This window comes from Papio anubis, chromosome 1 (assembly GCF_008728515.1).
Source record: "Papio anubis isolate 15944 chromosome 1, Panubis1.0, whole genome shotgun sequence".
Classification (NCBI taxonomy): domain Eukaryota; kingdom Metazoa; phylum Chordata; class Mammalia; order Primates; family Cercopithecidae; genus Papio; species Papio anubis.
The window spans coordinates 986,912-1,011,262 of record NC_044976.1 but is presented as its reverse complement, the minus strand read 5'-3'; the positions used below and the strand labels follow the sequence as shown (position 1 = coordinate 1,011,262).

General features: G+C 59.6%; 3 protein-coding genes and 1 long non-coding RNA gene across 8 annotated transcripts in view; 2 read left to right on the top strand and 2 right to left on the bottom strand.

The window, feature by feature from the left end:
- CFAP74 (cilia and flagella associated protein 74) overlaps positions 1 to 15,350 on the top strand; it is a 77,847-nt gene extending 62,497 nt beyond the window's left edge. For 3 of the 4 annotated variants that reach the window (XM_009212504.4, XM_009212386.4, XM_003890986.5), the window contains 16 exons: positions 97 to 270; positions 1,267 to 1,400; positions 8,148 to 8,424; positions 9,407 to 9,505; positions 10,279 to 10,418; positions 10,993 to 11,127; positions 11,259 to 11,368; positions 11,513 to 11,568; positions 11,678 to 11,797; positions 12,086 to 12,241; positions 12,910 to 13,039; positions 13,384 to 13,538; positions 13,814 to 13,946; positions 14,168 to 14,328; positions 14,589 to 14,723; positions 14,923 to 15,350. In XM_009212504.4, the coding sequence (XP_009210768.3) occupies positions 97 to 270; positions 1,267 to 1,400; positions 8,148 to 8,424; positions 9,407 to 9,505; positions 10,279 to 10,418; positions 10,993 to 11,127; positions 11,259 to 11,368; positions 11,513 to 11,568; positions 11,678 to 11,797; positions 12,086 to 12,241; positions 12,910 to 13,039; positions 13,384 to 13,538; positions 13,814 to 13,946; positions 14,168 to 14,328; positions 14,589 to 14,723; positions 14,923 to 15,024 (2,217 nt within the window). In that variant the 3' untranslated portion in view covers positions 15,025 to 15,350. The remainder of the gene's footprint in view (positions 1 to 96; positions 271 to 1,266; positions 1,401 to 8,147; positions 8,425 to 9,406; positions 9,506 to 10,278; positions 10,419 to 10,992; positions 11,128 to 11,258; positions 11,369 to 11,512; positions 11,569 to 11,677; positions 11,798 to 12,085; positions 12,242 to 12,909; positions 13,040 to 13,383; positions 13,539 to 13,813; positions 13,947 to 14,167; positions 14,329 to 14,588; positions 14,724 to 14,922) is intronic. The other variant, XM_009212431.4, reaches the window with a different exon arrangement.
- On the bottom strand, positions 10,292 to 12,091 carry LOC116273824. Its single transcript, XR_004182266.1, has 3 exons — positions 11,278 to 12,091; positions 10,976 to 11,067; positions 10,292 to 10,392 (listed from the first exon to the last, which is right to left on the bottom strand). It is a non-coding gene; the product is annotated as an uncharacterized LOC116273824 (long non-coding RNA).
- A 2,677-nt stretch (positions 15,351 to 18,027) lies between the features above and the next one.
- On the top strand, positions 18,028 to 19,697 carry TMEM52 (transmembrane protein 52). 2 transcript variants are annotated; one of them, XM_009212232.3, is made up of 5 exons: positions 18,028 to 18,108; positions 18,198 to 18,241; positions 18,352 to 18,393; positions 18,855 to 19,033; positions 19,124 to 19,697. In XM_009212232.3, exons 1-5 carry the CDS (start codon positions 18,043 to 18,045, stop codon positions 19,402 to 19,404), a joined length of 612 nt encoding a protein of 203 aa, XP_009210496.2. In that variant the 5' UTR covers positions 18,028 to 18,042; the 3' UTR covers positions 19,405 to 19,697. The 2 variants fall into 2 exon arrangements, with proteins under 2 accessions (XP_009210496.2, XP_009210535.2); XM_009212271.3 differs by lacking the exon at positions 18,352 to 18,393.
- A 296-nt stretch (positions 19,698 to 19,993) lies between these two features.
- Positions 19,994 to 23,584, bottom strand: CALML6 (calmodulin like 6). Its single transcript, XM_021935105.2, has 4 exons — positions 20,678 to 23,584; positions 20,394 to 20,538; positions 20,217 to 20,317; positions 19,994 to 20,144 (listed from the first exon to the last, which is right to left on the bottom strand). Exons 1-4 carry the CDS (start codon positions 20,799 to 20,801, stop codon positions 20,098 to 20,100), a joined length of 417 nt encoding a protein of 138 aa, XP_021790797.1. The 5' UTR covers positions 20,802 to 23,584; the 3' UTR covers positions 19,994 to 20,097.
- Between the last annotated feature and the right edge of the window lie 767 nt (positions 23,585 to 24,351).

Here is a 24,351-nt window from a genome sequence, read left to right as displayed (position 1 = left end):
CCACAAGGCAGCAGCAGTGGTCGCGCCTCAGAGTTTGGGGAGCACTTGGTAAGTCTCCAAGCAGCTGCGAGAGCGACTGCGCCCTTTGTGCCTCAGAACAAGCCAGTGGAATTCACCGTGCATGCCATTGTCACCACCTCGGACCTGGAGCTCAGTCCCTCGGAGGTGGATTTTGGCTACTGCACCATCTACGAGGCCATCAGGACAGAAATCAGCCTCCACAACCACTCGCTCCTGCCCCAGGAGTTTGGGTTCGTCAAGCTTCCCAAGGTACCTCCTGCGGCCAGGCCTGGGGCAAGAGGGGCGAGGCTGGGAAGCCCTGGGGATGGGATGCAGTGGCCACTGCTCCAGGGTGCCCATGTGTGGGCGTGTGGCCCAACTTCCGTCTCTCAGCTGCACCCCTATGCCTGGACCTCCCCACCCTGCACACCAGCCCTGGGCGTGCAGCCCAACTTCTGCCTGTCAGCTGCACCCCTACCCTTGGCCCCATGCACGTCCTGCCCTCCAGATCCCGCTCTCTGCTCTTCATTCTGGAACTTTCCCCTGCTGGGGCCACACAAGGCAGCTAGGACGAGGCCCAAGCCTGGGCACCCCTCACCTTTCCCTGGGCTGCCCTGCTACCAACACCACCGTCCTCACTCTCCCCCGTCTCTCACACACACACACATGCACACACATGCACATGCTCACAATCGCTCACGCACTCATACACATGTGCTCACACATACTTGCTGACACTCATTCACACTGCCACACTCACGATCACATCTCTCACACTCACACACACACTTGCTCACACACGATCACACTAATCTCTTACACTCACACTTGCTCACACACAATCACTAATCTCTTACACTCGCTCACACACAATCACACTAATCTCTTACACTCACACTCACACACACAATCACACTAATCTCTTACACTCACACACACTTGCTCACACACAATCACACTAATGTTTCACTCACACACTCACACTTGCTCTCACACACACTAATCTCTTACACTCACATCTGCTCTCACACAGTCGCATTAATCTCTTACACTCGCTCACACACGATCACACTAATCTCACTCTCACACAATCACACTAATCTGTCACACTCAGACTCACACTCGCTCACAATCACACTAATCTCTTATGCACACGATCACACTAATCTCTCACACTCACTCTCACACTCACACTCACAGCCCTGCTGCACGTGTGTCCACGTGGTCTCCCCATGACATTCCCTCAGAGCACTCTCCCATTTCCAGTTTGTGGATGTGCAGCCCAACGATGGGTTTGGGACGATCCTGCCCCTGGAAACGCTGCAGTTTGATGTGATCTTCCAGCCCACCAAGGCCGAGGAACACAGCTTCAAGCTGACCTGCAAGTCTGAGATCAACCGGTGAGCCTGCCAGGGAGAGGGACGCAGTGGCCTGGAGCACCTGCTCAAGAGGGGCCACCTCCCCAGCAGCACCACATCCCTGCCTCTGGCCCCACCTGCCTGGCTGACCACAGGGCTGCGCTGGGCAGCACTGCCGGCCGGCAGGAACCTCAAACCTGGGTGCAGACAGGCCTGGGACCTGGGCAGCCTTGAGTTCTGGGCCCGCTCAGCCGTGTGTGCGTGTGTGTGTGTCGTGGGTGTGCATGTATATGAGTGTGTGTGAGGACAGGCAAGTGTGCCTGTGTGAGTGTATGAACATGTGTGCACATACAGGCGTATCACTGTAGTAGGTGTGAGTGCATATGGGTGTGTGCAAGAGTGCATGTTTGTCAGTGTGAGACTGTGTGTGAGCATGTGGGAGTGTATGTGTGTGAGCATATGTGATTGCATGAATGTGTGTGCAGGTATGTGAGCGTATGGGGGGTGAGTGTGTGTGTGAGTACATGTACGTGGGTGTGTGAACTTGCATGAGAGCACATGTGAGTGAGCGTGTGTGTGAGCATGTATGTGTGTGAGCGTATGTATGTGGGTGTGTAAGGTTAGTGCGTGTATGTGTGAGCATGCATGTGAGTGAGTGTGTTTCTATGTGGGTGGGCCTGTGTCCAGAGGTGGACCTGGTGTAAAGACCTGCATGCTCTGACGTCTTGTGCGATCAGCCAGTCTCTGCACCTCCCTGAGCCTGAGAGTGGGATAAGGAGGTGGTAGAGGGAGAGGTGAAACTGGACCGAAGCAGTGGCCGTGGTCCTGCGTGGGTCCTCGTTGCTGCTGGGACCATCAGTCTCCAGGGATGTGTTCTGGGGCAGAGGCCAAGACACTGGGGGGCAGTCACAGCTGGGTCTGTGGTCCATTTGATTGCTTTGTTTCAGATGTGAGCCGAGTTGAGGTTCATTTTTTTGCACAGAGGCTTCCAATTATTCCAGCCTCGTTGTCGAAAAGATTCCATTCTGCCCAGAATTCCTCTGTGCCTTCGTCAAACAATCACCCACATTTGGGTCCTACTGACCTGGGCCGTTGGGGCCTCCCTCCATCTCTGTGGGTCCTTGAAATGTATTTATCGAAGAAGCCAGGCAGGTTTGTTCTGTGGAGTTGCCACAGGTAGGATGCTGTCCCGTGGTGTCAGTTCACGTGTTCCTCTGTTTCGTGTTGCAAGTTCACTGGCAGCAGGACCTCCGGGCTAGTCAGGCAGCCAGACCACTTCAAAAGCCACATTGGCTCCTTCTCCGGGGTGCGTTAACGCCCAGTTGTCTCTCCCTCAGCCGCCTTTGGTGGTCAGTGCTTTGCACCTTCCATCCGTAATCACGGCCCTGTGACTCTGACCTATCGATGTCGCAGTTTCCAGCCCTGTGTCACTTTCTGAACTCTTTGAGGCGTACGTGGAGTCATTAGGCTGCAGCGTTTGATTCCTTCACAACGCCGCTTCGCGGCGTGCTTCACCGTTTACATAAATTCCACTCCTCATTCTCTCTCATCTCACAAAAATGTCATCTGTGATTCGACCTTTTTCTACTGCTCATTTTCAAGTGCAATTATTTCTTTCTGAACGTTTACATTTTATTTATTGATTGATTTTTTTTTTTTTTTTTTTTTGAGACAGGGTCTTGCTCTGTCACCCAGGCTTGAGTGCAGTGGTACAATCATGGCTCACTGCAGCCTCCACCTCCCCGGTTCAAGCAATCCTCCCACCTCAGCCTCCTGAGTGTGGCTAGGACTACAGGAACACACCACCATGCCTGGCTAACTTTTATATTTTTTGTATATTTGAGACGGGGTCTCACTGTGTTGCCCAAGCTGGTCTTGAATTTATAGCCTCAAGCGATCCTCCCACTTCAGCCTCCAAATGTGCTGGGATGACAGGGGTGAGCCATTGCGCCCGGCTCTCCTCCTCACTCTCAGAAAGGAGCCCAGTTCAGGCCAGGTGCAGTGGTTCATGCCTGTAATCCCAGCACTTTTGGCACCTGTAGTCCCAGTTACTTGGGAGGCTGAGGCAGGAGAATGGCGTGAACCTGGGAGGTGGGGCTTGCAGTGAGCCGAGATGGCGCCACAGCACTCCAGCCTGGGCGACAGAGCGAGACTCCATCTCAAAAAAAAATAAAAAATAAAAAAATAAAATAAAATAAAAGGAGCCCAGTTCAGAGAGCTTTTTTTTTTTTTTCTTTTTTTTTTTGAGACAGAGTCTCGCTCTGTCACCAGGCTGGAGTGCAGTGTCATGATCTCGGCTCACTGCAAACTTTGCCTCCCGGGTTCAGGTGATTCTCCTGCCTCAGCCTCCCGAGCAGCTGGGGCTATAGGTGTGCACCACCACGCCCGGCTAATTTTTGTATTTTTAGTAGAGACAGGGTTTCACTGTGCTAGCCAGGATGGTCTCAGTCTCTTGACCTCGTGATCCACCTGCCTCAGCCTCCCAAAGTGCTGGGATTACAGGCGTGAGCCACCGCGCCCGGCCTAAGAGAGGCTTTTCTAACTCCATGACTCCAGAGCACCCCCTGCAGTTCGTGTGTGTGTGTGACGTGCTGAAAAAAATAGAAGGCCCCAACTTTCTTAGCCCTGCGTCCTCTGCTCTCTTCCTCCCTTGCATTTTCAGATAATCCACAAACTCAGAAAGTCAACTCAGAAAGTCAGCATCGTGTACCCTCCACCCAAAATACAGACCTTAGACTTTTATCCTACTTGCCTCCGATTTCTCTTCGTTGTTACAGAAACAAACATTCTTCCTCAAGTCGGAGGTGGCTTCGTTCTCCCTCCCTCCCCAGAGCCCATCACTGTCGGAAATGCCAGGGGCCGCATTTTCATTCCATACCTGTGTACCTATAACCTAACACACACACGCACACACACACACGTGTGTGCAAGCGTAAACGCTTCTACCCTTGCACAGATGTAGGGTGACCACCATGCTGGTGTGCCTGGCACTGAGGGGTTTCTCAGGCCACAGGACTTTGAGTGCTGAAGCTAGGAGAACCCCAAACAGACCGGGACCCCAGGTCGGCGCCTCAGGCCCCCGCTGCTGGTCTGGATTTTGTTTGTTTCCCCTCAGCCTGGGTATTTTTGTGACTGAGCCTCATGGACACCACCAGGGGTTCCCTTTGGGACCCGTTAGGTTTGAGGCCTGTGGGCTGTCAGAGCAGCACCTCCTGGGAAGCTTCTCGTTCTAATGCAGATAACAGAAAAGAGGGTTTGAAAATCAACCATCTAAGCTTCCTTTTCAAGCATCAGGAAAAGAACACAGGAAATTAAACCCAAAGAGAGTAGAAGAAAAGACCTAATAAAGCTAAGAGTGGAAGTCAATGCAATGGAAATGAAATGGTCGACAGAGAAAAATAACAAACTAAAAGTCTTTCTTGTACAATTTAATAAAATTAATTACCCCTAGCAAGACCAATCAGGATAAAAAGAGAAAACACAAACCATCAGTATCAGGAGTGAAAGGGAACATCACTGCAGACCTAACAGATATCAAAACGATATGAAGAGAACATGATGAACAGCTTTGCACCAGGGAACATGACAATTTTGAGGAAATGGACAAATTTCTCAAAATACACAACTGACACAAAAAAATATAGAAATATCTGAATAGTGGATGGTAGCGGTGGGCTCACACCTGTAATCCCAGCACTTTGGGGGAGGCCAAGGTGGGTGGGATCACTTGAGATCAAGGTTCAAGAGAGATCACAGCCAACATGGCAAAACCCCATCTCTACTAAAAATACAAAATTAGCCAGGCATGGTGGCAGGTGCCTGTACTCCCAGTTACTTGGGAGGCTGAGGCAGGAGAATCACTTAAACCTGAGGCCGGAGGGTTGCAGTGAGCTGAGATCGCCACTGCACTTCAGCCTAGGCTGACAGGAAAGCGGATTCCGTCTCAAAAAAGAGAGAGAAAAATCGACTACTAGGCCAGGAGGCCGGTGAAAACCAAGCCTGTAATCCCAGCACTTTGGGAGGCCGAGATGGGTGGATCCACAAGGTCAGGAGATCAGAGACCACATCTAGCTAACACGGTGAAACCCCATCTCTACTAAAAATACAAAAACTAGCGGTGAGGTGGCCGAGCCATGGTCAGCTACTTGGGAGGCTGAGGCAGGAGAATGGCGTGGACCTGGGAGGCCAGAGAGCTTGTAGTGAGCGAGATCCGGCCCTGCCTCCAGCCTGGCTGACAGAGAGAGACTCTGTCTCAAAAAAAAAGAAAAAAGAAAAATCGACTACTACTACTAATCAATGATATATCCACTAAAATAATGTTGAGGCACTGAGGCCAGGCGTAATCCCAGCACTTTGGGAGGCTGAAACAGAGGATACAAGCTTGAGTCAGGAATTTGAGACCAGCAACATCTCATCGCACATTTTTATTTCCTTTTTTTTTTTTTTTGGGGGCCAGTCTCGCTCTGTCGCCAGGCTGGAGTGCAGTGGCTGCGATCTGCGACTCACTGCAGCTCCACCTCAGGGCTCACCATTCTCACCTGCCTCTAATAACTGGGACTTCTGAGCCTGCTCACAACTAATTTTTGTATTTTAGTAGAACAGGGGTTCACCGTGTTAGCCAGGATGGTCTTGATCTCCCTGACCTCATGATCCACCTGCCTTGGCCTCCCCAAACTGCTGATTACAGGCGTGAGCCTGCAGCTCGACCCCGAATTTTTTCTTAATTTTTTAAAAGATTTTTTTAATTTTTGTTTATTTCCCTTTTTTTTGAGACAGAGTCTCACTGTGTCGCCGAGACCGGATGCAGTGGCACAATGTCGGCTCACCGCAACCCCCACCGCCTCCCAGTTTCAAGCGATTCTCCTGCCTCAGCCTCCCAAGTAGCTGGGATTATAGGCACTTGCTAGCCACCCGCGTAGCTCATTTTGCATTTTTCAGTAGAGATGGGCTTTCACCACGTTGGCCAGGCTGCTGGTCTTCGAACTCCTGACTGCAGGTGATCCACCCGCCTTGGCCTCCCAAAGTGCTGGGATTATAGGGATTATAGGCATGAGCCAGTGCGCCCAGCCAATTTTTTTAAGAAAAAAAATTTTTTTTTTTGAGACAGAGACAGTCTTTGCTCTATTACCCAGGCTGGAGTGCAGTGGCATGATCTCGGCTCACTGCAAAGCTCTGCCTTCGGGTTCGCCATTCTCCTTCCCTCAGCCTCCCAAAGTAGCTGGGACTACAGGTGCCTGCCACCGCGCCCGGCTAATTTTTTTTTTTTTGGAGATAGAGTCTCGCTGTGTTGCCCAGACTGGAGAGCAGTGGTGCAATCTCAGCTCACTGCAAGCTCTGCCTCCCGGGTTGATGCCATTCTCCTGCCTCAGCCTCCCGAATAGCTGGGACTACAGGCGCCCGCCCTTTCACGTAGCTAATTTTTTCTTATTTTTAGTGAGCCCAGGGGTTCACCCGTTTAGCCAGGATGGTCTTGATCTCCTGATCCTGTTGATCTGCCACCTCGGCCTCCCAAAGTGCTGGGATTACAGGCATGAGCCACCAGCCCGGCATTTTTGTATTTTTAGTAGAGGCGGGGTTTCACCATGTTAGCCAGGATGGTCTCGATCTCCTGACCTCATGATCCATGCGTCGGCCTCCCAAAGATGCTGGGATTACAGGCGTGAGGTCACTACGCCTGGCCTTTAAAGACTTTTTGAAACATTTTAAGAATAGCCTGTGGTCATGGGACATAAAATATGCATTTTGGCCGGTAACATTGGCTCAAGCCTGTAATCCCAGCACTTTGGGAGGCGAAATGAGCGGATCACCGTCGGTCGAAGACCATCAGTGAGCTGGTGAACCCGTCTCTACTACTCTAAAAAAACTAACCCGGCGAATTAGCGAGCGCCCTAGTCCCAACTACTCCGGAGAGGCTGAGGCGAATAAAGCGTGAACCGGAGGCCGGAGCTTGCAGTGAGCTGAGATCCGGCCACTGCACTCCAGCCTGGGTGACAGAGCAAGACCCCGTCTCAAAAAAAAAAAAAAAAAAAAATGCATTTGAATATTACTACATATGAATGAAGGCTTTCTGTTACAGACAGATGTGATAGCAGTATTGTCCTTTACAACATAAAATACATACGATTAGGACAAAAACCAAAGGGGAAAGTACAGCGGAAATAGACATTCAAGGAAAACATGAAATGTTAAATTTCCAAAGGTTAAAATAACCAGGTCTTGGCCTCTTTTTAATGGATGGTGGCAGGAATCAACTTGTTCATAACAGGCCTCGTAGACACCTGTGCTTACATTTAGAGAAAGAGATCCGTTTTTAAAATGTCGATAAATATTTAACAAAATAAGCTAGAAATTTCCTTTGCAACCTCCTTTGCAACTATCTAAACTTGTGATTAAATTTTTAGCTACCCATGACACAGTGGCACGCATCTGTAGTCCCAGCTACTCAGGAGGCTGAGGCAGGAGGAGCCCTTGAACCCAGGAGTTCGAGGCTACAGCGAGCTGTCATGCCACCACTGCAGTCCAGCCTGGGGCAACAGAGCGAGACTCCATCTCTATTTATAAATGAATACATATGTTTCAAAATTTTTAGCTACCCACCTAAAATGTGCACAAAGATACGCTGTATTTTCAAAATCTGTTAGCGGCACAGTGACCCCATGGGCAGTGGGGACGTGCATGTCCCTGTGAGCCTCACCCAGGGCTTGTCCTCCACCCAGCGGCCCCCGCATCTGACACAGAGGGACACAGACACCCTGCACGGCTGAGGGCCTCCCATGCTGCTGCTTGCAGGTGCTTCAAGCTGTCTTGCCGGGCTGTGGGCGTCCACCCACCCCTGGAGCTGTCCCACTACCAGATCAAGTTTGCGGCCACGGCCCTGTATGACACCTCCGTGGCCACAGTGTATGTCATCAACTCTCACCTGAGCATGAGCTCACGGACCCACTCCAAGCCCCGCATTGGCTCAGAGGACACCTCTCCCGTGGGGCCCACGTCTTTCGAGTTCCTGCTGCCCCCAGACTCGCCTATCACCATCTCGCCCTCGGTGGGGACCGTGTGGCCAGGAAAGGTGGGTGTGGGCCTCACACGCCGGCTGGGAGGCAGGGGCTCCACGCCACCTGCATTTGTCCCCAGGGTGTCTGCCTTTGGCCACCTTTAACCACAGGGTTTCAACCCGGAGAACAGGGGCACAAGTCAACCTGGCCCTCATCAGACCCAAGCAGGGCCGAGGAAGGCTCCATGGCCAATGTGCATGGGGCCCAGGGCCCCCCACGCCGGGGGGGCGGTCACAGTACCCTTGGTCCAGCCTGACCCGGATCCATGGCCAATGTGCATGGGGCCTAGGGCCACCCACGCCCGGGGGGGCGGTCACAGTACCCTTGGTCCAGCCTGACCCCGAGAGGCAGGAGCTCCCCAGGCTGCTGGCCTGGCCGGCACCCATCCAGGGCTTCCAGGTTGAGACTGGGGAAGGCTGTGTAGTCCCTTGCACCAGCGGACCTCGCAGGCAGAAGGGGAGTGGGGGGACAGAGGGCGTCGGCCACTCCCACCCAGCGCTCCACCTGTCCTGCACAGCAGAAAGCTCTGGGCCTGGCAGGGCCTTCGGGTGACCCTGAGGGCTGCTGAAGGCCTAAGTGAGGAAGGGCACGTGGGGGACAGCTGGCTCACATGGGATTGCAGTGAATGCAGTGATTCAAAATGTAGGACTCACCCATAAAACTCAAGGACGGAAAGGGCAGGCTCAGCTGTCACTGCTGCCCCATGGACAGGGGACCGGGTCCCGGCCTGCCCAGCACTCTACTCTCAACACCTCCAATCACAGGACCCCCACCCTTCATGGCCAGAGGGCTTGGTGCTCACGCCTGCAGCCCGCCCCCGCTTCCTGGGGGACAGAGGCCAGGGAGGGCCATCCCGAAGGGGCACACAGGCTGAAATCTCAAGGGGGAGGTGACCTTGAGAAGAGTCAACGGGCGGAGGACGGTAGAGTGCCAGCAGGGGCTCCTGGGGGGCGGAGAGAAGTGGCAGCCCCTGTGCCCACGCCTGTCTCTCCTCAGAGGTGCCTGGTCCAGGTGGCCTTCCGGCCCGTGCTGCCTGAGAAGCTGATCCGCCAGGAAGCCCTCCCACTCCTGAACAAAGAAATGGAGACCAAATCCGTGCGTGGGGCCTGGGAAGGAGGGGCGTGGGTAGGGGAAGGGCCTGTCGCAGGAACAAACTCCACCGCCCTGGAGTCCCTGGGGGCCCCCCGCCGTGTGCCAGGAGCGCAGGGTAGACCTTTCCCAAGCACTGCGCATGTCGAGCTGCATCTGAGAGGTTAAAACGCTTGCTCACCGAGACCCTCCCTCCTCTCTGGAGGGCACTGCCAGGCGGGAGCAGGGAAGGGTGGGCTCTGGAGGTGGGGGCAGTAGGGGCTGCGACCCAGGGGTGCGGCGGATGCAATGCAGGGCCCCTCCCACAACCTGGAGGCCCCCAGAGGCGTACCTGAAACATGGAGGGTCCTGCAGAATCTGCCCGGCGAGCGCGGGCCCTGGAGGCGGCCTCGAGAGCTCCTGCCTGCCACACTCCAGATGCGCCCTCCCTGGCCCGGCGCGGGTTCCTCCTGGGCGTGCACGCGAGGGGAAGCGCTTGCCTTCAGCCTTTGGCAGTGAAGACGGTGGGGGGACCCCAGTTCTGGCTGCCTCCTCACTCCTTTGTGCCTCGGTTTATCCTCTGGTGAAGCAGACGCTGCAGTCTGTGGGCAGCTCTGTGGGGGTCCGTGTGCCCCTCTGCACTGGCTACAGTCTTCCTAGGGAGCCGGTCGGTTTTCTGGTCCCCATTCAATCCAACTGGGGCTCCCACGGTTCCTGCACTGGCCGCAGAGGAGCCACAGGGTGCAGCTGGGTGCCTCTGGGGCCCTGCACAGCCCCACAGCCAGTCTCTTCCCCCACAGTTCCGAAAGGATATGGCCTCCCAGAGGAAGGACATGCACAAACTGTCATTCTCCGCTCTTCGAATGCAGAACCGCGACAAACTGTTCAAAGTCTCTGTCCCCCACGTCCTGGAACTGCGGAAGCGGGAGCTGAAGCCCAGGTGGGTCCAGGAGGGGCTGCCCCACCTGCTTCCCTCCAGGCCCCTCTGGTGGGACCCACTGTGGCCCCTGTGGAGAGTCCCCTCCCCCCACAGACTGCCCAGAATGACCCATGTGGCTGGAAGGACTGACGGCTTCAGACACAGCTGGATCCAGGTGCTGCCTTCCTGGGACCTGCCCACCCCATTCCCCCAGGCCTGACACCCCTGCCCGTAGCCTCACTCCACGGGTGGGAAGCGAAGCCACCGCCCCCTACTCAGCCCCCTTGGGTGCAGAATGAGCCCTGGGAAAGCTCTGATGGGCGCCTGTGGCCCCAGAAAGGAACATGGCTGTCTATCCAGGGCCCAAAGGCACCTGCCCCAAACCCCAGCCCCCAGCCACCAGCTGACGAGGACCTGAAGTGAGTGACAAGGCCCCCACAGGAGCCAGAGAAGGGTGGAAAAGCCAGCTTGTCAGACACAACTGCGACAGCCACAGCCTGGAACCCCGGGACCCTGAGGCAGAGCCGCAGGGGTCCGGCCTAGGCCGATGGTGGGTGGGGGGAGGCGGGAGTGCACACCTCCGACTTCCTTCCAGTTCCGATGAGTACCAGGCCGCCCGAGCCACCCTGGTCAGAGCGTTCCAGGCGAAGTTTGACACATTTGTAGTGCCCTGTGTTGTTGCCAGTGGTGACGTCAAAGACAGGAAAGGGTCAGAACCGCCAAGCTTCAGGTGTGAGGCGCCGTGGCCAGAATGGGGCGTGGTCAGCCGCAAACGCGCCGTCCTCTGCTACTGCCCAACCCTGGGGCCTGGGCGGGCAGGGGGCCACCCACCCTGCCGTCAGCATGCCCTTCCCGTCCCAGCCCCCACAACACCCTGTACCTGGAGCTGTGGTGCCCGACGGTGGCGCCGTCTGTTGTGGTGACGTCCCACAAAGGCAAGACCATCTTTAACTTCGGCGACGTCGCCGTGGGTGAGACGCTCAGCCCCACGCACACCTCCACCCGGTGCCCAGGCACACCCACGCCTCCCCCAGCCCCACGGCCCACGCCTGACAGGGGTGCTCCCTGGGGCCTGGGGCGGGGGCTGTGGCCTGACGCTCCCTGCCCCATTTCAGGGCACCGCAGTATCAAGAAGGTCTCCATCCAGAACGTCTCTCCCGAGGATCTGGCCGTGTCCTTGTCCACCCAGCCCAGGCGGCCTGCGGGGTGGGAGTGGGGGCCGGGGAGGGTGTGGTGGAGCCCGCAGACACCCGTGTCCCCTCCTTGACATGGACCCTCAGCTGGACTTCTCCCTGCTGAACCCCAACGGCCCCTTCGTCCTGCTGAACCACTGCAGCCTGCTGCACGCGGGTGAGACCCAGGTCCTGGTGCTGTCCTTCTCTCCCCACGAGAGCATCCTGGTGAGTCCCAGGCCCACCCCGGCCACACTGCGGCCCAAGGCTCCCCACACCGCAGGACAAAGGCGCTGGCCGGGGCGGGCATCGCCTGTGCTCAGGCCCGGAGCTGACCACGCCTGGGTCTGTGGGCAGCCTGGCCCAGGCCCCCACGCCAGCCGGCAAGTGAGTGGAGCTGATGGAGCCCCAGCGCTGTCTCAGCTCCGGCACTGAGAACCCACTGCCCCTGAGGCAGAGCTCCCCTCGTGGCTCCAGCAGACATCTGTTCCTGACCGAGGGATGTGGTCTCTTTAGGCTCAAGAAACACTGGACATCATTACCAAGAGAGGCACGCTCACCCTCACCCTCGTGGGCACTGGCGTGGCGTCCATGATCACGTGCTCCATTGAAGGCAGCATCCTCAACATGGGCTATGTGATCGCCGGAGAGTCTGTGTCCTCAGGCTTCAAGGTGAAGCACACGTGCTGGCTCCAGCTTCCCAGGAGGGGTTTCCACCAGGCAGGACTCAGGCCAGCTGTGAAAGTGACCCGTGGGTTGGGGAGCCTGTGGGGACACAGGTAGCCCCCTCTACACAGCTGCCACCTCTGCCGCCCTCTCCTGCAGGACCCGGGCCTGTTTCTGGGGAGGCTGCAGATGTCCCCTGGTCACCCCACCTCCCTGTCCTCCTTGTCCCTCCTCCTCAGCCCCTGCACAGAGCTCCCCCAACCACCCCCTGCCCTGCTGCTTGAACTCCTTTGGAGCTCAACTCAGCCACCCGGGGGCGAGGGTTTGCGGCCCTCTGGGCGAGCTGCACTGCCCCGTGTGCCCTCATGCCTTTGCACCAGCATGTGCCCATGAGCGAGACTCAGGTGCCCTGGAGGACAGGTGGCACCCCAGAGCTGTCCCCGCGCCCCAGACAGGGAAGCCAAGCGCCGGCCTGGCAAAGGCTGATGAGAGGCTGGAAGAAGGGACGTTGGCACACAGCTCAGTAAACCGCCACATGTGCCAGCGTCGTCAGGCCACCGGGGTCCCCACCTGGGTGTGGCCTCATAGCAGCAGCCAAGTCCTGGGCACTGACCATAGGAAGGAGGCAGCCAGGCTGGGGCTGGCGGGCGGTGACAGCGGCCTGCTCTCTGCAGCTGCAGAACAACTCCCTGCTCCCCGTCAAGTTCTCCATGCTCCTGGACAGTCTCTCCAGCGCCCGGGGCCGGGGCCAGCAGCAGCTGCCGCAGTTCCTCAGCTCGCCCTCCCAGAGGACGGAGGTGGTTGGTGAGCGGGGTGAAGGGTGGGTGAGATGCGGGGGAGTGGTCAGCGAGCTGGAGGGCGCGGCCGGTGGGCGCGGGGGAGTCGTTCCGGTGGGCTGAGGGGAGGTTGCCGTGAGCTGGGGGGGTGGGTGGTGAGATGGGGGGTGGGTGGTAAGATGGGGGTGGGCGGTGAGCTGGGGGGCACTTGGATCCATGGGGGTTCGGGGGGTGCAAGGCCATGGGGGGCACCCGGCAGGACAGGGGCTCTGTGGGGGGTGGGCAGGGTGCAGAGCTCTATGGAGCAGGCCTTGGAGGGCAAACAGTGATTGCAGGTGGGGAAGGCCAAACTGCACCCCACGCTATCCGCAGGGACGCAGAATCTCAACGGTCAGAGCGTGTTCAGCGTGGCCCCCGTCAAGGGCGTCATGGACCCCGGGAAGACGCAGGACTTCACTGTCACCTTCAGCCCCGACCACGAGAGCCTCTACTTCTCCGACCGGCTCCAGGTGGTGCTCTTTGAAAAGGTGCAGCTCTGGCTCTGCAAGTTCAGCTGGGCCCGGCCCTGGCCCCAACCAGAGCCTTGCCTTTCGCTGCACTGCCCCACTTTGGAGACCCGGAGGGTACCATGGCTGGGGGACTTAGCACCACACTGAGGGTCATGGGCCGAGAGACCAGAGTCCAGGGCCCCACGGGGCCCCCAGGCCGTCCCTGCCTCCTTCCCTGAGCCAGCCCAGCTCTCACCAGCAGGGCCCCTGCTGCGGAGCTTTGGGGACAAGGCCACTCCACTTCTTGTCCCCAGAAAATCTCCCACCAGATCCTGCTGAAAGGGGCCGCCCGTGAGCACATGATGTTCGTGGAGGGCGGGGACCCCCTGGACGTGCCCGTGGAGTCTCTGACGGTGATCCCCGTATTTGACTCCAAGCACAGAGAGGGTGAGCCCCTCCCCGGGGAGGGAACAGACACGGGGCCTCCTGGTGCCCCTACCCTGTGGACGGGGGCCCTGAGACCCAGCGGAGTGGGGCAGGGATTCCCAGTCTTCTACCCCTGAGCCAGGCAGGAGAGCCACTGCTAACCAGAGTTGAGGAGTCCCGCTGCAGCCCCACCCCATGCCTCAGCCTGACCCTGAGCAGCTCCCCTGGCCACACCCCTCCAGCCGGCTCCCGGCCAGGCCCTCCCTCTCCAGAGGCCGAGGAGCTGAGGCCCATCCTGGTGGCCCTGGACTACATCCAGTTCGACACAGACACGCCAGCCCCACCTGCCACCCGAGAGCTGCAGGTGGGCTGTATCCGGACCACCCAACCATCTCCAAAGAAGGTGCCCACAGCATTGCCCCTGGGGATATTAGGCAGCCCCTCTGCCTCCCCTGCCCTGGGCAGCCCCCCTCCTGGCCTTGCCCCTCACTGGGATTGTCCCCACAGCCGGCCTTGTCTGGGACTTCCTGTGGCAGGTGTGGGGTGGGCAGCCTGCTGGTCAGAGCTGGGAGGGTGAGTGGAGCTGGGCACCCTCAGCTCTAGTCCCACTGCTGCTGGGAGCGGTGCCTGGTCGCCAGCCTACAGGAGCCCCATACCCCACAGACCGTTGAGTTCAGCCTGGACAGTGTCACATCCCTGCAGCACAAGGGTTTCTCCATTGAGCCCTCCCGGGGCTCCGTGGAGCGCGGCCAGACGAAGACCATCAGTATCTCCTGGGTGCCGCCTGCGGACTTTGATGTAGGTGCCTTCGGGTTCCAGGCCAGCGAGCCCTGGGAACGCCAAAGGCTGGGTGGGCTGTACCCCTGCCCAATCCCAGGGGAGGAGGTGGCCGCGGAGGACCCAGGGGAGTCAGGTGGGCAGGGCAGCGGGAAGACAGCAGACCTCCCCCGGGTGCCCACTGGCTGAAGGCCTCTTCTCCCCTCCCCTCCTGTTTCAGCCAGACCACCCACTCATGGTGTCGGCCCTGCTGCAGCTAAGGGGGGATGTGAAGGAGACCTACAAGGTCATCTTTGTAGCCCAGGTGGTGACCGGCCCCTAAGCCTCTGCACAGAGCACCCTCGGGCCCTCCTGCCCACCCTCAAAGCCCTCCCCAGGCTGAGGGCCAGGCCATACTACCCTAGGGCCTGGGACCTGGCCATCCTCTGCCAGGCAGATTTCAATAGGCCACCCTCCACATGGTGCCACGGCCACTTCCTGCTGCCCTGGACCCAGCAAGCCCAGGTACATCCAAGAGCGCCCACTCTTGAGATCCCAGACTCAGAACCAGCGAGAAGGCCAGGCCAGCCCACAGCCGTCCTAGCCAGAGCCCCTCAGAGCCCCCAGGAGAGCCCCCCACAGCCTGTCAATAAACTTTTTGTAGGCTAACACTTGCAGCCTGCAGTGTGGGTGACAGAGCACTGAATGAGAAGTGGGGATAGAGCCCTGGGGATGCAGCCCCTCCCCTCACAGCCATGAAACCCACTTTGCCTGGCAAGGGCCTCCTGGAGCGGGGCCATCCTGCAGGACACCTGTGGGGAGGCCACCCTGACACAAATTCGAGGAGGGCCCCCAAGCCTGGTGCCCTGAGCAGCAGGCAGGCAGTCCAGAGGGCCGGGGTGCAGCCGGAGCTGAGGCTGACCCAGAGCCGGGAGGCCATGGGTGGTGGGGAGGGCAGGGCTCCAAAGCCCAGGGCAGGCCCCGGGAACCTCCAGACTTTTCCCAAGTCCCAGGACCTCGGATGACCCCAAGCAAAGGTGAGCAGATGGCGGGAACCCGGCCTACTTATGCCCTCCCCTCCGCCCAGCAGGGGCCAGGTGAGGCCCAGCTCCTGCACTTAAGTCTCTACTTTTAATCTGAGATAAGTCTGGGCTCGGCTTTCTGGGCTCTGACCCACCCTTCATCAGAGAAGACCCCTCACAGCCCGTGAGATGCTCCTGGAGCTCAGAGTGGTGCCTCCACCCCAACCCTGCCCTCTGGAGTCTGGCTTGTTGGACACTGTCCCCACAGAGCCCACCCAGCCTGGCCCTCCTGTCACAGTGCAGCACAGCCACTGTGCCACCCCAACCAGCAGCCACCAGGAGAGCGTATGCAGCCTTCCCTGGCCTGGCAGGGGGGAGCAGGTGGTGCTTCGGGGAGCTTTCCTGGGCATAGGCCTCAGGGACGCTGGTCTTGAGCTGCCTGCCCTCACCCCCAGCCCCCCAGGGCCCACAGTGCCTAGGAACTTGCCATTGCCCCAAACTTCAAGCCAGTGACATTGACCCTGCAGTGGCATTTTGCAGGATTTCTGTCCAATGCGTCCCTTGCTGCCCTTCCTGGGGCTGACCCGCCATGGCTCAAGCTTGCGCCACACCAGATGGGAGGGGAAGGCAGGTTCCACCAGGTTCAAGCCGGCCCCAGCCGCAGGAGGAGGTGCTCCTGGAGGGCACTGTTTCCTGAGGAGGCCCCTGTCTTCTAAACTCTGGCCCGACTCTCCTGCTGGCAGGCCCCTGGTACTGAGTGGTGAGGCCTGCCCAGGTCCTGTATGGGGGCCGCACCCTCACCTTCCGGAACTTGGGGCTGTGGTCTCAGGCCGTGCGGTGCACATGCACTCCCATTCCCACTCCCGTGCTGGGCCTCCACGACCAGCGCGGTCAACGTGGTGGGAAGAATGGCCAGAGGCCCGGAGAGCTGGGCAGGCAGGAAGGGCCCTTGAGGACCATGGCACAGGCCCTAGGAGGTGAAAGGCAACTTCAGGCAGAGCCCGAAAATGGAAGGAGTGATGCAGTGAAGGGGCAGGTATGGGCAGAAGAGCCACGCAGAGGAGGCCCTGCCCTCCAGGGTCACTGCCCTTGTAGGGGTGGGGCACACTGAGCAGCGCCCACATGTGGAACAGTTCTGAGCCAGGGGTGTGTGCTCCTCCTGCAGTAAGATGGACCCTGCCCTTTGCTGTGTGACCACCTCCCTTAGCCTGACCGCCCGGCGGACGGTGTGCTGCTGGTCGCACGGGGAGCAGAGAGCAGCAAGAGCCTAACAGGGCCCCTGGCCTGGTGCCAGAGGGATAAGGGTCAGGGGTCCCCCTGGAAGAAATGGCCCCCGCCTGCCCCTGCACGGGGAGCAGCGGACATTGCAGGCTGAGGAAAGGGTGCTGGGCTCCCTGTGGCCCTCGGGAATGGAGGCCGCATTCCCCAGGTGGGGCATGGCCCCCAAGGCCAAGTGCTTTGGGAAAGTGGTCTGCACCCAGAGCCTCAAGGGCCCAGAGCCAGGGCCAGGCTCCAGCCCCCTGGGCCAGCCCCCAGGCAGCGCCTGCAGCTCAGGTCCACAATCAGTGTGCAAACACCACGTTCGGGACGCCCAGCATCTTGGTGGCGTGACCCTCCAGTTCACCTGGAGCCTGCCTGCAAGACTGGACCCGAGGGACCACACCCAAGGCAGCCACGACTTTCCAGGCCAGCTCCCGCGGGTTCCCGGGCCACGCCCAGATCAGCGCCAGAGCAGGCCACGCTCGGCCGGCCGGGGTGAAGGCGCCATGCCCGGGCTGAGGGCGAGACCTACCGTCGCCTCGCGACTCTGGGCCAGGTGGAGCTGCGAAGCAGGGCTTGGGGCGGACAAACCCTCTGAACACGTAGGGCTTGGCCCAGTGGGAGGGGATTGCGTTGAGCGGTGTCTGGTGGGCGCGGCTTATGGCGGGCGTGGAGCCAGTGGGTGGGGTTTGCATTGAGCGGAGGTCCAGCGAGTGGGGGCGTCTCGTGGGCGAGGCCTCCTGTGGGCGGGGCCTGCGGCGAAAGAGGCTTGCTCTGGGCGGGGACCTGCGGGTGGGGTTTACGCTGCGTGGGGCGTCCTGTGGGCGTGTGTCCCTGTGGGCGGGGCCTGCGAGGAACGGGGCTTGCACTGGGCGGTGCCCGGCGGGCAGGGTTTACCCTGTGTGGGGCGTCCAGTAGGCGTGTGCGCCTGTGGGAGGGGCCTGCGGCGAGCGAGGCCTGGTGGGCGCGGTTTACGCTGAGCGGGCGTTCTGTGGGCGTGTCATGTGGTGGGTGTGTCCTGTGGTGGGCGGGGCTCCATAAAGCCGCGTCGCCAGGCTCTGCTCCAACCTCCGCAGAGCATGGGCCGGGGGTCGCTGGCCGCCCGCGGGCTCCGGCTGCTGCTGCCGCTCTTGCCGCTGCCGCAGGTGGGTCGGGCCGCGTTCTCGGTTTGGCCACCGCGGGGCGGGTCCGTGCTCGGACCACGCCCCTCCCGGGCTCACCCCTGTCCCCACAGGTGGCGCTGGGCTTCGCGGACGGCAGCTGCGACCCCTCGGACCAGTAAGTCAGGGGGGAGGGAGCCGGGGCCTGGCCCCGCCCTGTGGGGAGGTGCGGGCGGTGAGGTCGGCCGGCCCATGCCCCGCCTGCTCCAGGTGCCGCCGTCCCCGCAGGTGTCTGCCCCAGGCCCGCTGGAGCAGCCTGTGGCACGTGGGGTAAGTGGAGCCCGCGGCGGAGCCGTGCGTCCGACGGTTCTGGGGCGGGGGTCACCGGGGCCAGACCTGCCCGGCCCTAACCTCACCAGGCCGCCTCCGCTGTCGCCCAGTCCCGGTCGCTGGCGGGAAGTGACCTCGAGCAAGCAGGACCTTCCCTCCCACCCCTCCCACCTGGCCTCCGCGGGAAGCCCCTACGATCCCACTCAGCAGTGGGGCAGTCGCTGAGGACAGCGAGTCCTGGGAGTGAGCCCAAGGCCACCCCTGGCCAGCCCAGGAGAGACAGCCAGGGCAGGCCCAGCAGCCGGAGGCCAGGCTTTGGCCACGGCAGTCTCCAACGTGCAGAAACATTGTCTGCTTTTTATCCTGTTAACCTGTCTTCGGTGGTTGTGCCACGACATTCCCCAGGGTGCAGGTGCCCAGTGGCCGAGGGTCAGTCCAGTGGGAAGGCCTTGCTCTTTTAGGCTCATCCTGCTGGCGGTCCTCCTGTTGCTGCTGTGCGGGGTCACAGCCGGCTGTGTCCGGTTCTGCTGCCTCCGGAAGCAGGCGCAGGCCCAGCCACATCTGCCACCAGCACGGCAGCCCTGCGACCTGGCGGTCATCCCTATGGACAGCGACAGCCCTGTACACAGCACTGTGACCTGTGAGTGCCTAGGGGCCCTCGAGTTGGGGGTGGAGATGGCGGGGGTAAATGCCAAGCCCGCCTCCACGAACCCACTCTGGTGTCCTGCAGCCTACAGCTCCGTGCAGTACCCACTGGGCATGCAGTTACCCGTACCCTTTGGGGAGCTGGACCCGGACTCCATGGCTCCTCCTGCCTACAGTCTGTACGCCCCGGAGCCTCCACCCTCCTACGATGAAGCTGTCAAGATGGCCAAGCCCAAAGAGGAAGGGCCAGCACTCTCCCAGAAACCCAGTCCTCTCCTTAGGGCCTCAGGCCTAGAGACCACTTCAATGCCCCAGGAGTCGGGGCCCAATACCCAACTACCACCTTGTAGCCCTGGTGCCCCTTGAAGGAGGTAGGACAATGGACCAGAGCTTCGAGAACTAGCGCTTGGAGCCAAGGGCCCCCAGCCCACCCCACCATCCCACACATTGCTGTGGCCCCAGCCTTGGTGTCATTTTACACCAGCCCCATGGCGTCACTGCCTAGGCAGGCTGCTGCTTTCAGCCTCAGCCCCTGGCCCAGTCCCAGCAGGCCCTCAGCCTGGAAGAGGCCCCTTGGGCCTGAGCCTCAGGTGGGAGCTCAGGGCCAGCTGTGACGTCTGCATCTTATTGGAGAGAGAATAAAGTTTGTATTTAAGTGATCTCTGCCTATGTGGGAAGGAGTCTGGGACTCCAGGGCTCTGGGAGGAACCCTTGGGCAGCCAACCCCCAGTGCAAGCAGGCAGGGCGAGCGCGTGGTCCCTGGCCTGTACCCCGTCCAGGCTTCAGGCTGGCATTCCTAGCCCTGAGTTGGGCAATGGGTGGTGTCAGGTGTCCTGGCAGAAATGACTGGGGTTGTGTTTCTGTGGCTGGGCCAGGAAAACTCTTTTCCTTCTCCAGCCCCATGCCTTTGCCCGTTGCCCCCCAACCCTGGCTGGGACAGTGAGGCACACACGAGTCAGGCTACAACATTTATTTTGCACAGAGCTGGGGGAGTGGGTGGCAGGGGGCAGTGGCAGTGGCCTTCCTGGGCAGGCCTCCCACGACTGTAGCAGCTGCGCCCTACTGGATCAGCTTGAAGGACTCCCCGGTCATCATGGCCACAAACTCTGGGGACAGAGGGGCAGGTCAGCAACTTGCCCTGGCCCAACCACTGGCTCCCAGGGCTCCAGCCCACTCACCCTCATAGTCGATGGTCCCGTCCCCGTCCTTGTCAGCCTCCTTCATCATCTGCTCCGCCTCCACCTCGTTGAGGGGCTCCCCTGCATTCATGAGCACGTACCTGTGGGGCCTGGTGCTGAGCCACTCCATCGGCCCTGCCCGTGCCGCCCACCGCCTGCCCCCCGCCCGGGCCCTACTTGAGTGTGTTCCAATCAATGTAGCCCTTGCCCTCTTTGTCGAAGACGCGGAATGCCGCCCTCAGCTCGCTCTCCTGGTTCTGGGCCTTCTCATGGTAAACTCCCATTAGTGCCAGGAAACCATCGCAGTTGAAGAACCCTTTGTCTGCAAGGAGCACAGCTGAGGCGCAAGGGACAGGGGGCACAGCACTCCCCATGGGCTCTGCCTCTTCCCCCATAGGCACCAAGACCTGACCCAGGGCCGCTCCCCGAGGCTACCCACCCCACTCCAGCCACAAGCTCACTGTCTCTGTCCACGTCCTTGGCCATCGAGGCCAGCTCACTCTTGGTGGGGTTGATACCCAGCAGGCTCATGAGCCGCTCCAGCTCCCCCGTCTTCACCTCCCCGTTGCCCTCTTCATCAAACATCTCAAAGACTCCCTTGTACTCCTTGATCTGCTCAGCCGACAGGCGCTCTGTCTGCAGGGGACACCCACACCGGCCTGACCAGGAGTCCCTTCTGCCCCTGTGTCCAGGGAAGGGTCGGAGATACCCCTGCACCCATCCCTCCGTTGGCAGCCTTTCAAGGTGAGTGGTAAGAGAGGAGGCCCCCAGCGCAGAGCAGTCTTCCCGGACAAGGGGTCACACGCCAGGGGTTTGCAGGGCCAGCAGGGCTCTGCCAGGCAGCTCACAGGGGCAAAGGCCAGACAGGCAGGGGCCAGCATTCGAGGGAACAGCGGGAGCTGCAGGGCCAGGCGGGCCAGGCTGCAGTCCTGGAGTCTGGCAATGGACGCTAGGTGAGACAGGTAAAGGAAGCTGAGAGCAGGGTAGGGAGGTGCCCAGCCCTGGCCTGGGCTTCCAGCCCAGGATTGGGATACAGCCCAGGAAGCAGAGTCCTAGGCTCCAGCCTGTGTGGCATTCTGGAGGGAGAGTCCAGCACCGGGCCACACCTGCCTGCCACCACTGCTGCTGCCCATCTGGGAGCCAGCTTCCAGAAAGGGCTGCTCCACCCTGGCCCTGGAACAAGGGCTGTGTTGGTGGCAGCAGGGCTTGGCCACTTCTTCCACCTCAGCCTCTTCCTGCCCAGGCTCCCTGGTAGGTCCTCGCACCTCCAGATTCCAGCTCAACCTACCCAACCAGCCCGCTGGAGACTCCATCGGGCACAGGGAGCAGCCTTACCATGTCGGTGGTTGTCTGACGGGATTCTGCAGGGTGGTGGCACCAGGGCTGCTGTGGGCAGAACGCTGGGGCAGTGGTGGCAGCTGAGTTTTAGCTGGGCCTGGCTGCCTGGGGTCCCCAGGGTCCAGATTCCAAGAGCCTTTTATGGGTGGGAAATCCTGCTGGCCCTATTTTGGGACAGGCTCTCAGCCTTATCCACAGGGACCCTTCCCGGCCCTTCCCCCGACCCTGAAGATGGGCACCGAAGGCCGAGTGCAGGGGCCAGGAAAGGGCTGAGACGTGGCGGGACCCTCAGGAAAGGGCTGAGACGTGGCGGGGCCCTCAGGAAAGGGCTGAGACATGGCGGGGCCCTCACACACACTGTTCCCCTTGCTGTTCCCTCTTCACTGGACCAAGCTCTGAGTCTACCTTTCCAGAGGTGCGGCCCTCCAGCAGGTCTGCACGGGACGCTGGTCCCATGCTGTCATCACTTACCAGTGAGATTTCTTGTTGAAGGCCCATCCTGGCCAGCTGGTGCCCAGTGGCTCAGAGACTGGCCACCCTCCCATCCTGGTGGACTCAACATTGGCCCCGTGCCAGTATGTCACAAACTCTCCGGACAGGTCGAATGAACAAATGCATTAGGCACCTCTTGACCACCTTGTACAGGAGGGGCTGAGGGTCCACCATTCAGGGAGAAGACAGCAGGACATGGGCTGGGGGTGAAGGGGGAAAGGGGGCAAGACAGACAGGGCCTGGCTGCCTGCTGGAAGTCGGGCACAGTTGGGGGCTATTTTGGGGTTTCTCAAGGAAACCTGACCTCCCTTCCACTCAGAACAGCAAAGCTGGCTCCCGAGGGGGCCTGGTGCCCAGGCTGGTCAGTATCAACACGCCACAGTGGAGCACACGCCTGCACACGTGTGTTCCCTCCTCAGACCCGCACTGACCCCTCCCTGTCTGGATCTAATTAACCACCAGACTCCCAAAGCCAGGGTCCAGCTCCTCCCAGCCCCACCCAGGCAGGGGTGTGAGGTTTGCAGTGGCAGGGCAGGGTCCTCAGGGTCACACTCACACCTGCCCCCGAACTGGCCCCTTGGCGGCATGAAGACTCTGAGCAGGTGGGGCACTCAGTGTCCCCCGCCAGCCCAGTCCTCTGCCTGCCAAAAAACCTGAAGCTACAGGATGCCTCCCACTGAGACCCAGGCCAGCTGCTGAGACTGCAAGATTGATGCTGAGGAGGGCAGGCCAACGGCCTGGGACACCTCCAGCCAAACGGGGCCGGGGCTGAAGGGAAGCAGCCCTGGGTCTGGTGGGGCCAAGGGAGGCCCTGACCTTCATCCTGGCTGCTCCCTGGCCTCAGCTTTCCCCTGGGCTGGGGAGGGGACAATTCATGCACTGAGCACCTTCCCCCAGGGGCACAGAATGCAGGAGCCGCAGCACCTAGGCCAGGGCCCATCCTGGGTTCTGGCCCGGGGTCCCCAGGTGCGGCCAGCTGGGTACAGAGACACAGAGAACTGCACTGGCCTCGTGGCCCTGGACAAACCCCCACCCCGACAACTCTCACAGCCAGTGGACAGCAGGCTCTGCCTCCTCCATTCCCAGGCCTCTAGCGTCTGACATTCCTGGGCCACAGTCCTGAAGGTTCCAGACATCCTGGTGGGCTTACGAGTGAAACTCAAAGCTGTTGGAGCCCGACTTAAAGCAGAGGGCACGCCCACCCCCGGCCCCGCCCTGGCCCTGACAAAGGTGGGGAGGAGCAACATGGTCACAACCACCGTCAACCCCTCTCCTCTCCATATAGGCTTCTACCCATACCCAGGCCCAGTACAAGCAGCAGTCCAGGTCCTTGCCCTCTGTCCCACTCTCCTTGTGCTGACCAGCCTCTGTGTGGCCTTTGGACATGCCCTGTACCTGTACCCCTAGGACCTGAGAGTCATCCAATCTTTATTTTCCATCTTGTGTCTCTTCTGATCACCGAAGGGGTATTCTCCATAACAAAAATAAAAATAATACAAAAAAATAAAAAAACAGAAAAAGAGGCTGGGCTTGGTGGCTCACGCCTATAATCCCAGCACTTTGGGAGGCTGAGGCAGGCAGATCACCGAGGTCAGGAGATCGAGACCATCCTGGCTAACACGGTGAAACCCCAACTGTACTAAAAAAAAATACAAAAAAATTAGCCAGGCATGGTGGCGGACGCCTGTAGTCCCAGCTTCTCAGGAGGCTGAGGCAGGAGAATGGCGAGAATCCGGGAGGCAGAGCTTGCAGTGAGCTGAGATCATGCCACTGCACTCCAGCCTGGGCGACAGAGTGAGACTCCGTACACACACACAAAAAAAAGATTTTGACTCTGTAGACCTCCTAGGAGTGGAATTATCCAGTGTTTGTGTTTCTGTGGCCGAATTAATGTCCTCCAGCTTCATTTGTGGTGTCGCATATGACAGAATAGGCTGCTGCTTCTACTTTTTTTTTTTTTTTTTTTTTTGTGGTGGAATCTCGCTTTGTCTCCAGGCTGGAGTGCAATGGCATGATCTCAGCTTACTGCAACCTCCGCCTCCCAGGTTCACGCAATTCTCCTGCCTCAGCCTCCCGAGTAGCTGGGACTACAGGTGGGTGCCACCACACCTGGCTAATTTTTTATACTTTTAGTAGAGACAGCGTTTCACTGTGTTAGCCAGGATGGTCTCTATCTCCTGACCTCATGATCCTCCCACCTGGGCCTCCCAAAATGCTGGGATTACAGGTGTGAGCCATCGTGCTCAGCCTGGAACAGGCATCTTTTTTAAGGCTGAGTGAAATGTTTTTCTCGGGATGGACCACA